General features: G+C 37.4%; 1 protein-coding gene and 1 pseudogene across 1 annotated transcript; both read left to right on the top strand.

Moving 5' to 3' along the window:
• Positions 1–548: 548 nt before the first annotated feature.
• On the top strand, positions 549–5,627 carry LOC130748181 (protein EMSY-LIKE 3-like). Its single transcript, XM_057601345.1, has 10 exons — positions 549–844; positions 1,853–2,061; positions 2,152–2,261; positions 2,387–2,636; positions 2,783–2,995; positions 3,075–3,143; positions 4,473–4,715; positions 4,807–4,875; positions 4,997–5,060; positions 5,201–5,627. Exons 1-10 carry the CDS (start codon positions 817–819, stop codon positions 5,248–5,250), a joined length of 1,305 nt encoding a protein of 434 aa, XP_057457328.1. The 5' UTR covers positions 549–816; the 3' UTR covers positions 5,251–5,627.
• A 2,251-nt stretch (positions 5,628–7,878) lies between these two features.
• Positions 7,879–11,621, top strand: LOC130748291 (uncharacterized; annotated as a pseudogene).
• Positions 11,622–12,313: the final 692 nt, after the last annotated feature.

Below are 12,313 nucleotides of genomic sequence, written 5' to 3' on the forward strand. Positions count from 1 at the left end.
GAACCAAGTCTCTATTTATAGAGAAAAAAAATCATGAATTTTGGTATAATTTTTTTTTTCAGAAAATATTTTTTTTGATGAAATAATTGAGTTCAAAAGATAAGGAAAAACGAAATCTGGAGCAACCAATCAGAACGAGCCACGTGGCAGGAGCAAATTTTTTTTTCTCTTTCCTTCACGCGCCTTGTCTGCGCGTGTGGTCCACGCGCCTGCGGTGGCCACCGGCCTCGCTCCACGTGGCACACCGCAGGCTCTTTAATTTTGTTGAATATCTTCAACAATTTCCCCCTCTCTCTTCCCTTTCAACCAAATTCAACAACCATTAAACCCCTTCAACAAAATTCAACACACTTCAACAAATAATTCAACCATCCATTGTGTATGGTCTAAGATGAGAAAGGTAGAAATAAAAATGAGTAAAAATAAATTGTATAAAAAATGAGGTGGAAAAAATTGCATAAAAATAAAGATCACACAAAAAGAAGAAATATTGCACAAAAATATTTTCAAAGAAATAAAAGAAAAAAAAATTAGAATCTATGTGATGAATCGAAAGGAGGAAAAAAACAGCACGAGTCGCACTCATAGGCCATAACTCAGTGTCCGAGTCCAACTCGACAAATTGACGCTCTCTCACTACTCTTCTTCACACAGCGCTGCAATCTTGCGATCCACCGTCGTCTCCTTCAGCCACCACACTCCTTGTTCTTCCATTCCTTCAACTCCTTCCTCATTCGCCTTCAATTTCGGTCGAAAAAGGGTTTTTTTGGGTGTAACTTTCTTGGATCTGGCTCTGCATTCCCATTCAAACTGGCTATGGATTACGAACCCTACGATAGTAGCGGTGAGCTTCATTCTAAAATTCCCCTCAATTTTATTCGTATCTGTGGCAAAAGTTTGAAACTTTCTCGTTTTTGTTTCTTTCAATTCTAGGGTTAGGTTTTTTTTTTCCTTTTCAATTTCTTTGCCAATTTTCTCCTATTTGGCGATGTTTTTGTTCCTTTTATGATTTGATGAGGGTGTGAATTTCAATTGTCACCAAATTCAGCGTGTTTCATGCTATGGTTGTAGAATGAGTGAATGGCTTAAGAGTGTGTTTGATTATTGGGTATACTGCAAATGTGCATGTTTTATGACTTGACCTGTTTTGTTTTGTGTGATTCAATGATGAAAGTTTAAGTCTTTTTTGTCAAAGTGTGAATTTACCTGTTAGCTATTGATTCTTCCTATGGGCATTGAAGTAGCCAAAGTTGTGTGCCTCTTGAAAATGCATTAGAAAGAAGAAAGCAGTTAACTTTTGGCTGTTTTGCATTACTTTTCCATTACTTTTAGGGTGTGTTTGGAGCTAATTGGTGATGACCAGATCAGCTTTGTATCTCTCCCCCCCAATCCAGTTTTTTCATGACAGAATGAAACACATGCTTTCCGACATCATCAAAAAGCATATGTTCCAAGGAGCTAATGCATATGCTCCAAGGATCAACTTTTCGATATCTTGACTAAATCCTTGAGGGGTCCAAGGAGCTAATGCATATGTTCCAAGTTGGTCCATATGCATCAGTTTGAGGGGGAATGTTGAGATATATGTTATATGCTGTATTGTATATTTTGTTCTGTGTTTGGAAGAGTTTATTTGAGCTTATCTTATATTATAAGCACTTATGAAGTGTTTGGATAAGCTTATGAAAGTAGCTTATCACCTACCTATAAGCTCTTATTATTTGAAAATTAGCTAACAGATATCTAATTAGAACTCCTGATGCACGTAGTAAATCTGCTTAATGTATATTTGGATGATTTGCGGTCCGGTCTGACTTTATATTCTATCCATCACTTGGTGCAATGATTGCAGGAACTGATGATGATCTTCCACCAACACATCAAAATAGAATTCCCAGAGGGGCCCGTCTTGCTGGGAATGGGAGATCTGCTGTAGGTTCTATTTCATACCCCAGGATGTACGGTGAAATTGATATGGAAACTCAAATTCACCAACTCGAACAGGAAGCATACAGTTCAGTTCTACGGGCCTTTAAAGCTCAAGATGATGCAATTACTTGGGTACATTTTGTTATTGTTTTCCCATATCATATTTTCTTAATTTGTTTGATCAGGTTTGAATGACTGCCAAATGACTTGTATTTTCTTCAGGACAAGGAAAGTTTGATTACAGAACTAAGGAAAGAATTAAGATTATCGAATGAGGAACACAGGGAACTTCTGGGACGTGTTAACGCTGATGATGTCATACGTAGGATAAGGTCTGATAAAATTGTAAAACAGTGTTTCTTGTTGGTCTGTGGCTCTGTGCTTTAGAAGTGAGATTGTCATTAAGTTATTCTTATACACATTGTCATCTTGTTAATTCCTTTGGAGTTGATTTTAGGGAGTGGAGACAGACAGGTGGCCATCAGCCTGGTGTGTTGAGTACTGGACAAGCTATTCATGATTCAATTCCGAGTCCCACAGTCTCTGCATCCCGTAAGAAGCAGAAGATAGCGCAATCTGTACCGTCACAATCTTTTGGTGGGCCTTCTCCATTTCACCCACAACCCGTGGCTGCACCTCACCAGCCATCTTCTTCTGTTGCAAAACGTGGAACTGTTCCTGGATCTAAGGGCAAGAAGCAGAAACCTGTACGTAAGCGTTAAACTCCGTTTACCTTGCTCTTCTTTATCTTAACTGACTTAGTTTTATCCCCTTAGCTTCTGGAAAGATTATTTTCCACTAAGGAAAAATATACCAGGAACATTATTGTATTTTTCGGTTCTCTTATTTGCAGGGCCAGGTATTACCAGGAGTATCTTCAATAAAACAACATCCTTCATCAGGACCCGGTCTTAGGAATCAAGTACCTAATAGAGTGACTTCTGGTACTGTCATGGGTGCTGAGGGAGCATCAGTTGATTCACTGATTGGTCGGAAAGTACGAACAAAATGGCCTGATGACAATAACTTCTATGAAGCAGTTATTGCGGACTACAATCCAATTGATGTACTGGCACCCCTCCTAGTAATTTCAAATTTTTTTGTCAATTAGTTTGTAGATGACATGTTTACTTGTAACTTTTCAGGGTCGACACAATCTGGTCTATGACATGGGGACTGCAAATGAAACATGGGAATGGGTTAATCTGTCAGAGGTATATCTGATACTGATTTCTTTGTGATATTCTTCGTAATTTGGTATGGTTTATCTGTAGGCAATAATACCATTGTAAATATTTGGAACTGGTTTAAGAAACTTGAAAAGGTATTATGGTAATGAAGCAATAAGAAAAGTAAGAGATGTTCATGTTTTCTTTTACTTCCTTTCCCAACACTCCCTCCCCCAACTCCACACCAAAAAAATTAAGAATGGAGGGTGATAATGTTCCATATCACTTAAAATAAAAGGTTTCTGATCTTTCTTATGAGCCCTAAAAGTGATTTTCAATGTACATGGTAGCTAAAAGTTCATTTTGGCAACAAAATAAGATTTAACGTTAATGAATATTTTATATATTTAGAAAGGAATAACTTAACATTGCTAAAATTGTCGATAATATTGTTCAAGAGTTTTAAATTAGTCGCATGATTTTGTAATGGTTTTCATGGGAACAGTTCACAATTTAATATCTTTACATGGGTTCCAAAGAGGTTTTCATGCCTCTGGCCCTCTTGATACTAAAGGAAACATTGGAAATCTTTTTTCTTTTCTTATAGAAAGATTATGAAATCTGTTAAGAAAATTATTATTGGTATCTTATCCACCTTTTTTAAAACTGAAAAGCCTAGCCATTTCTTTTGCATCTATCAGTCTTGGATGTGTCATTTACTACTTGCCATATCCAACATCGAATTAAGGGGAAGACTATGAGCATCAGATGTTACAATATCAAGTAAAATAGAATAACTGGCTGTGGAGCATAATTTCAGACAAACTAGAGCTTCTTCCCCATGGTCTTCCTTTGCTGTTATTGGTACTTTTACTGAAACTTTGTCCAAAGAGGGAAGAAGCAGACATTCAAGAGAGGCAATAAGAATTGTGGAAAGACACTGTCCCAATATGAGTGCTTAGTTTTCCTAGGGACTCGCTGGGCGTAGTTTTTTTTTTTACTTGGTTTCATTTTTAGCATGTATTATTAAACCCTTATATTTTCAACAATGAATTGGTATTTCAAACCGGCTTACTCTTCTTCTTCAGCTATTTTAATGTAGGAATGAGTTGGCATTGTATGTGCAAGTTGATGACTGCAGTTATTGATACCATGTGAAAAGAATTATGTATTCAAATAATCCAAGTTTTTACTAGTCTTAAATTTTGGTGGTTATTTGAATTTTGATTTTCATCAGATGGAAACACTACTCTTCTTATTTGTCTCGAATCTTCAATTATATTTAGAATATATGGGTTTTCTATCTTTTTGCTATGCTTAGCACTTAGTGGTACTATATTACTTGAACTAATTAGATAAAGTATTATCCTGCAGATCTCTCCCGAAGATATTCAGTGGGTAGGTGTGGATCCTGGAATCAATCAGCGTGGGGGTTTTGGTGCATCTGGTCCTGGGATGAATAGATCTATAGGACGTGACAGTGTTCCAGGAGCTGGAAGAGGTAGAGGAGCCACAAAGGGGCAACCCAGAAAAGATTTATTGCCATCACAGAATGGAATAGGAAAGAAGGCTCCCGATGATATACAAATACTTCACACAGAGACACTAATCAAGGAGGTAACTGAAAATAATTCAATTGGAATACTCCTTGATTGAGAATGTTTGATCTTTCTATGCGACATATTTAATTTTTTGGTAAAATTGACAGGTGGAAAAGGTATTCAGTGCAAATCATCCTGATGCTCTTGAAATTGAGAAAGCCAAGAAAGTGTTGAAGGTAAGAGACAATTTATGTCAGCCTGGTCTTTCTTTTACTTCTAGCTAGCTACAGATCTATTTTATTTTCTTGCAAATTGTGTTTGTACAGATAATCAATATCAATAATGAATTATATGCAGGATCATGAGCAAGCTCTTATGGATGCAATTGCAAAACTTGCAGATCTTTCTGATGGTGAAAGTGGTACTTCCTCAATTTTCACACTTAAAATTGCTGTACCATCTGAGATTTGTCCAGTCACTAGTAGTGCTCATTAATACCAAGAATGCGGTGATGGTGATCGGTCCCAAATTTGATTTTTGATGTTCTTATTGTTTATACAGATGAGGCTGGTCACCATTTCTCACATGCTCAATCAATGGATCGAGATTGATGGAAGACCAAATTTGTACAATGGCCAAAGGTGGCGCTGCGGTAGCAACCTCAGAGAGAAGAGTGAACTTCTCTTGTATTATGCCATAAAATATAATTTCCTTGGCAGATGATAGCTCTAGGATTGGGTCTTGTGCATTAGTCATTTAAGTAGGATGGCAATTATGTAGACAGGTAATAATTATTTATTGAGGTTAAAAACTGACTTAGGATCAGCTGATGCTTGTATAAAACGTATGATAGTGTGTAAAATCATGTATTTGTGTCAAATTATGGGTACACCACTCTTCCATTGAAAAAATAATAACCATAGGAACTCAATGACTGAGCTCAGTAAATTTAATGTGGATCTTGCTATAAAATCTTGGTTATGTATTATGTCTCCAATCTTGTTAAAATCTCTATGATTCTATCAATTAATAGACTAGATGAAGTAACTATAGTGTCTGTCCAGTCCATTCCCAGCTACATCCCATTTTAGATTCTCATTTTCTTTTGTCGTGTCCAATGTGCTGTGTATCCTATCATGACAATAGGATTTGGCTCCTACTATAAATATAACCTTTCTAGTATTTTTTTTTTCTCTTTGCTTTTTGTCTAGAAAATCCGTCTTAAAACTACTCCTCGTTCCCTTATTCTCAAGTGCATCTCAAGTCAAGAAGATGTTCATGCCCAAATCCTTTCGGTTCCACTCCTTGAGCCCTCTAGCTCAAAGAGATCTCTTGCTCCTCAGAGTGCAATGTTTGTTGTGACTCTTCGTCCATAGATACTCTCTCACGATTCCACTTTACTCAGCTCCTGTGAGAATTTTTTCTCTCTACTTGAGGAACTTTCTTATTATCGTATCGTCTTTGTCTTGTTCCTCCCCAACACATTCAAATCTTTGGATCTCTGCAAACTCCTTACTCTACTCTACGTTGGCTCATTCTTGGGAACTTACTCTTTATCACACTCTTCCATGTCCATCATCTCATCCTCTTGTTCTTAGCTGTCAACTTCTCTTCTCGAAGCTAATCTCTCTGCTTTCTCTACCTACTCGCCCATGCTAATCCAGTGAAATTATATCTTCTTTTGAAAACCACCCTTCCTTCCATCCCTCATCAGGCAAAACCTTCTTCTTTCCCCTTCTCACCAAACTCTCATTCTCCCTCAAACCTGCAGATGGGATGACAAGATCTTGTTCAGAGTTCGAGTTCATTTCCAACTCTGTTCAGAGCCAACATCTCTTCTGTGCTTCTATCCGTGGTCTTGTCATTGACAAAATTTAGTGGACAAACCACTCCATGTATAATGTATGTCCATGTCCCTCTCATCTAGTGATTGAACTTGATTATCTAAATTATAATCTATTCAGTTGCTTCTTTGATTATGACTTAGATCCATACTTTTTCCCTCTTCCTTGTCCTGCCAGTTATCACTCACCTCTTACATCCATATCCCCATGCCTTTGGGCGAGACCCCCTTGTCTGTTTTTTCTTCCGTCCCTTCTTGACCATCTTTTCTCACAGTCTCTTCTTTATCCTCTCTCTTCCCTTAATCCTCCATGCCTTTCCATTTTTCCTTCATCTCATACCCTTCTGTTTCAGGTAGTCTTTTTATCCTCCTCTTTGACACCCTTTTCGTGTCTCGTTCTCTTTCTTGTCCTTGCATACTTCTTCCTTCTCCAACCCATGTCCTTCTGTTCAGTGTGTCCTCCAGCCGTCATTTATTTCTCATTTCTCATTGAACTTCGTTGCTACGATGTTCTTGGATCAATGCTCCTTTCTTGTCTATTCTTTCTGCATCCGACCTTGTCTCTAAAGAGACATCCCTCCTTGAGCCCTTCATCTCCTCTCTGCTTCTGTTGCCACCTTCGAAGCTTGTCCCCATGGATTTCTTCTCATGAAGATTGTCAATAGCTCCAACATCAAACCCTTTGAAGATTGACACACTCTGATGGTTTAAGGAATGAAGGAACTGATGAGAACCTCCTCCGACGATCGAAGATTCAATGGACAGTTTTGCTTCTCCCTCGGAAGAATCTGAAGATTCAAGTGAAGACCTTATGTAGTCACTATTACATCTTTCCTCTTTTTTCTTTTCTTGTATAACCTATATATTACTCCCCTTATTTAAATAAAAATATATTTTATGATATCTAATGTTGTTTATGAATAATGTTCCATTCACACCTCTCTTTGATGTGAAGAGAGGTGGAATGAGAAGAGAGATATGAAGAAAAGAAAAAGTATGAGAGAGAAAGTATGAGATGTGATAGATGATAAGAGGAGAGAGATAGAAATAAAAAGAGGTAGAAATGAAGTATTTGAAAAAATGAGGTGTGTATATATCATTATTGGTTATTTATTTGTTTCTCTCTAATATCCTTTACTCGTTCATAGCTATTTTGTTCTATTAATAAGGATAAAAAGGGTTGGGGTTTGGGTGTTCCCTTAGTTTTTCGGGGTCTTAGATGGTGGTTGGTTTTTTCCTCGAGGTTTTATCTATAGGCTTTGGGCGTTTCTGAATCAATTGAACTCTGAACCAACCTTAATTCTTGTTTTATTTTTGAGTAATCATATTTTTGGAAGAAAAAAGACGATTAAACTTTTCCATTGAGCATACATAAAAGTTCCATTTATCTTAATGGATTGCACACACTGCAATTTATGGCTCGATCGCTATTGCTATATGTCGAAGGACTATTGTCATGATCCACTTTAGATTTGTGACCGGTGCACACTAGAGGCGGATGTACCGCCTGGCCATCCTGGGCTTGTGCCCAGGCTCTGGCCAAAAAAAAAAAATTTCTTTGGCTCAGATCATAATTTGGGCCCAAAAAAATACAAAAAAAAGGGCAAATGTAAAGGTAAGGGAAAGATTCAGGGACTACTTCATAAAAAAATTCTGATACCCTAGTCTTTTACTTGTCTTGCTCACGCACGACTTCACCTCTTCCTTCAACGCTTCACGCACGGCTTCACCAGTTCACTTCTGTAACGTCTCTGTTCTCAATTGCTCCCTCCACCAAGCAGAAGCAGGTAAAATTTCTTAATATGTGTCCTCTGACTCTAATTTGCTCCTATTTCACTTCTCAGCTTGTAAAAAATTGGGATTTTGCTGGTGTGTCATGTGTGTGATTGTGGGCGAAAATCGAGCTACAATGAAGAAAATCAAGCTTCAATGGCCGCGTGGGTGAGTGAGGGGGAGGGGGGGAAGTGAGAGGCAGGGACAGGGAGTGAGGTCGTGTCCCGTGTGTGAATTGTGAGGCGCTCAGGTGGTACACCTGTTTGAATCAATTTCCAAATAAAAACCATGAGGCCGTGTGTGTGTAAATCAGTTCACTGTCATGTATTGAAAAAACCAGTTTACAAATAAAAAGCATGAATTGCAAATTGTATTCAAACAGGTGTACACAATACATGAGGCCGTGTGTGTGTGTAAATTGTGATGAACTGTACTCATGTACTGATATCTAGACTATGGAAATTGTGCATACATGTCTAATGTATTGAATGGTGAGATTTAAGAGACTATTAAATTGTGCTTTCTAGACTATGTAAATTGAAATGTGCATTGAAGGCTAATGAAAATTGTGCTTTTAATTACTCTTTATTGAGTGAGTGGGTAGAGAGAGGTGGTCCTCTTCCCTATTAAAAGCATGTGTGCATTATTGATCTCATTGAGTTTGTTTATTAGTGTTGGCTTTTAGTGCATTTTTAATTTGATTCTAATTTCTCATTGTGCTTTCCTTTGTTGTTTATTTAGGAAGATGAGGAAGTTTTTGGTTGCTAAACCAAGGATTGAGAATGTGAATGTTGTGCAACCGGAAGTTGAATTAGAACCACCGCCTAATGTTGCCAATGAGTTTAATCCAAATGACATTGTGTGTGATACAGGTCGTAGAAAACAAATTAATGAGTATCCTCCAAATATTCAAGACGATGTGAGAAGGGCATATATATTGAAGGGTCCAATGCAACCGAATTTGACAAAATTTCCTCTTTCTAAATTTGGAAGTGCATCAAGAGCATTTTCTAAATCATGGTATAGTAAGTACTCATGGTTAGAATACAGTGAATTCAATGATGCAGCTTATTGTTTCTATTGCTTTCTCTTTAAGCAACCCGGTAGAGCCGAGCACTTTGGTTATGACACATTCACCAAAGACGGATATAAAGATTGGAAGCATGCATGTCAAGGCTTGAAAGATCATGTTGGTAGTCTTAGTAGTAGCCACAACTCATGTGTCGAGCGTTATGATCTTTTCAAGAATCAAAGACAAAGTGTGACAAGTAGTTTGGCTAGAGGAGTCAAGGAATCAGAAGAATTGTATAAGATCCGTTTGACTTGTTCTTTAGATTGTTCAAGATATCTCATGGCACAAGGCATGGCTTTCCGTGGCCATGATGAATCCTCATCTTCTCTAAATAAGGGGAATTTTAGAGAGATGGTAGATTGGGTAAAGTCAAAATATGCCCAAGTGAGAGACGCTTATGATCGTGGTGGAAAAAATTGCACAATGACTTCCGGTAACATTCAAAAGGAGCTTGCAACATGTTGTGCACATGAAGTTATCACTAAGATTATGGTAGAGCTTGGTGATAGAAATTTTTCTGTGCTTATTGATGAGTCACGTGATATATCCGTCAAAGAGCAAATGACGGTGATGTTGAGGTTAATAGTTGTATTTTCCAATTTCCATTACCTATTGTTCTCCATGTCGCCAACTAACCTTGTTGTATTTTTTAGGTTTGTGAACGACAAAGGGGAAATTGTGGAACGATTTCTTACTCTACATCATGTCAAAGATACTACATCTGAGGCACTAAAGGATGCTCTTTATAGTATTCTTGATCGTTTCAAGTTATCTATTTCAAGGATACGAGGGCAAGGATATGATGGAGCTTCAAATATGAGAGGTGAATTTAATGGTTTACAAAGAAAGATTCTAAATGAAAACCCTTATGCTTTCTATGTTCATTGTTATGCTCACCGTTTGCAATTGGTGGTTGTGTCTGTTGCTAGTAGTTGCTCAGCTATTCATGATTTCTTTGAGTATATTTCCTTGATTGTGAACACAACAAGTTCATCTTGTAAGAGAAGGGATGAATTGAGGGAGTCACAACACCAACATATTTTGGATCTTCTTGAGAAAGGTGACATATCTACAGGAAGGGGCTTGCACCAATCATCAAATCTCGCTAGACCCGGGGATACTAGATGGGGTTCACATCATATTACCTTGATTCGTTTGGATCAAATGTGGTCTTCTGTGTTAACGGTGCTTAATATAGTTGATGAAGATGGACGTGGACAATCTCAAGCAGCAGGTTTGATATTAAAAATGGAGAGCTTTGAATTTGTTTTCATTTTGAAGCTTATGTTAAAGTTGTTTGGTATCACAAATGAGCTTTCAAAAATCTTGCAACAAAAAGATCTTAATATTGTGCTTGCCATGGAATTAGTTCATATTGTCAAAGCTCAGTTGAAGACATTGAGAGATAGTGGTTGGGATAATTTATTTGGTGATGTCCAAGAATTTTGTGGTGATGAATGTATTCCGGTGCCAAATATGGATGAAGAAATACCGGTTCGGGGTCGTTCAAGGAAACAAGGGAGGACTATCACTAATCTTCACCATTACCGTGCAAAGATTTTTTATGTTGCTATTGACAAAATATGTGTGGAGATGGATCACCGCTTTAGTGAAGGAACTAATAATGTGCTTGATTGCTTCTCATGTCTTGATCCCAAATACTCTTTCTCCAAGTTTAATGCTGATAAGCTTGCTCATCTTGCTAATATTTATCATGCTGACTTTTCTAATGATGACTGTGGAACAATAAAGGAGCAACTTGCCACTTATGTACTTCAAGTGAAAAGTCATGCTTCCTTTTCTACTTGTGATAATGTTGCAAGTTTGGCTATGAAGATGGTTCAAACTGAGAAACATTTATTATTTCCATTGGTCTACAAACTTACTGAGTTGGCTTTGATATTGCCGGTGTCGACAGCATCTGTTGAAAGAGCTTTTTCAGCAATGAAGATTATCAAGTCTAAATTGCGCAACAAGATCAACGATGAGTGATCAATGACTTGATGATATGTTACATCGAGCGGGAGATATTCAAGTCACTTAATGATGTTGATATTCTTCGAACATTTGCCGCAAAGAGGACTCGGAGAATGCATTTGCCCCGTGATTTTACTTGGCATACTATTGATATGTTTCATTTTTTCTTATCTTGTATTGACTTCTTGTATGTGTGGTTTATAACTATTTATATATTATATATTGTAGTATGTGGATTTGCGCTTTTAAAATGTGCCCAGGCTTCCCAAAATTTCTGGGTCCGCCACTGGTGCACACACTAACATGAGTACCATCATCCAAATCCTTTGCTAGCCCGATAAATCAAGGAATAAAACCACACTAAAGATACATAATTAGAAATAAAAAGAGCTACTGAAAATTTGACAGAGTCCCCTTCGTATTTCCATCATATTCAAAATAAAAAATTAAAAGCATATATGCAAAATCCACCCACTAGAATTCATATCAATTAAACATGATGCCCAACATATTGTCTTAGATGGACAATTATATAAAAACTTTCATATTAAGTCTAGTATGTCATACAAGTCAACCCCTATAGTTTTATTCTATAGGAGTCGGTGAAAAATAAAATACCAGCCACCGTACAATGGCGGCCTACAAAAGGAATCAATAACTCCTTGGTAATTTAGCAAAGCTCAGGAACCAGCTACTCTACTCTGCCACATCTATCTATCTATCTATCTATCTATCTATCTATACTATATATAAAAGCAGAGTTTCTGCAGCCTTGAGGGCAAATCAGTAATTTAATAAGCCAATGTACATGAACTTCAATTTTGACATGGTTATTTTAGTAAATCTCCAAATAATTATACTGCAACTCAATCTTAGCCGTCCATTGATTTTAATTCTTTACGGTCCTTGTGGATTGCCCTATCGCATTCGCTCCAGTAGATTTCCGTTTCCATTCTATCATCCCATCTGATGTTTACGTTTTTGTTCTGCAATCAAGGCTTCAGTTTCA

The sequence above is a fragment of the Lotus japonicus genome, chromosome 3 (assembly GCF_012489685.1).
Source record: "Lotus japonicus ecotype B-129 chromosome 3, LjGifu_v1.2".
NCBI classification, from domain to species: domain Eukaryota; kingdom Viridiplantae; phylum Streptophyta; class Magnoliopsida; order Fabales; family Fabaceae; genus Lotus; species Lotus japonicus.

Excerpts from the sequence above, each read along its gene's own strand:
- LOC130748181 (XM_057601345.1), top strand. The coding sequence starts at position 817 with ATGGATTACGAACCCTACGATAGTAGCG. Across the intron at positions 4,876-4,996 it reads AAGCCAAGAAAGTGTTGAAG|GATCATGAGCAAGCTCTTAT; the intron begins GTAAGAGACAAT and ends AATTATATGCAG. Across the intron at positions 5,061-5,200 it reads TCTTTCTGATGGTGAAAGTG|ATGAGGCTGGTCACCATTTC; the intron begins GTACTTCCTCAA and ends TTGTTTATACAG.